The sequence below is a fragment of the Helobdella robusta genome (assembly GCF_000326865.2).
Source record: "Helobdella robusta unplaced genomic scaffold HELROscaffold_70, whole genome shotgun sequence".
In the NCBI taxonomy this organism is placed as follows: Eukaryota; Metazoa; Annelida; class Clitellata; order Rhynchobdellida; family Glossiphoniidae; genus Helobdella; species Helobdella robusta.
This window is the reverse complement of record NW_008705399.1, coordinates 78513-79376: the sequence shown is the minus strand read 5'-3', so window position 1 is coordinate 79376 and position 864 is coordinate 78513. Positions and strand designations below refer to the sequence as shown.

Genomic DNA, 864 nt, shown 5'->3' with positions numbered 1-864 from the left:
ATTACATTTGGTAGGTCGACAGGATAATGATTTGGTAGTGAAGTTGTAGTGGGTTTTATCAAATGCTGTGGTCGAGCATGAAACAACCAGGGGTGAATTTCCACGCCGATAGGCCAATTTTCAGGATTGGTAAAAATCATTTCCTGATGTTTAAAAATAGTTATGCGGAATTTTGTTGATGGATCACTGGTTGAAGGATGAGGACGAGTGGGAGAGAATTTAAAGACTGGTACGCATTCTGCAGCGGTCAGTCCAATAGTTTCCAGATGTTCAAGGATCTCTTCTTTGACGCAGCTTTTCAATTTACCTACCCCAAAAACAATTTTTTTGGGAGGCAAAGGAGCTGCAGATAATTTGAAGGACCCAGGTTGTTTGGAACCTACAGTAATTGGAGTGTATTTTCTCTTTTTTTTTGAAGTAACAGTGCTCCAAGAGCCTTCGTGGCCACTGGAATTAGAGTTGTTTTTATTGATGTTATTGTTAGGAGTTGAAAGTGAAGAATGAGCAGGAGCAGCTTCAACGTTGAGATCCACCAGCGATTGGGTTCCCTGCTTCGAGGTTTCATCAGATGGTGGTGAGTTGATTACGGACGAAGCTGGATGAACGATCTTGGAAGATGATGCGTCCGAGCTGTACGAGGCGTGTTTTTGTCCTGCTGCTACCGAGTAGCTTTTAACATTGTTTACGTCGGTGTTGTTGGTATTAAGTTCACTTTTATGTATGTATGTATGTATGTATGTATGTATGTATGTATGTATGTATGTATGTATGTATGTATGCATGCATGCATGCATGCATGCATGCATGTATGTATGTATGTATGTATGTATGTATGTATGTATGTATGTATGTATGTATGTATGT

At 40.0% G+C, this 864-nt stretch overlaps 1 protein-coding gene across 1 annotated transcript in view; it reads right to left on the bottom strand.

Moving 5' to 3' along the window:
* HELRODRAFT_181315 (hypothetical protein) overlaps positions 1 to 864 on the bottom strand; it is a gene marked incomplete at both ends in the record, with an annotated part of 9676 nt that overhangs the window by 7332 nt on the left and 1480 nt on the right. The window contains one exon of the mRNA XM_009031132.1: positions 6 to 669. Coding sequence (XP_009029380.1) covers positions 6 to 669 — 664 coding nt within the window. The remainder of the gene's footprint in view (positions 1 to 5; positions 670 to 864) is intronic.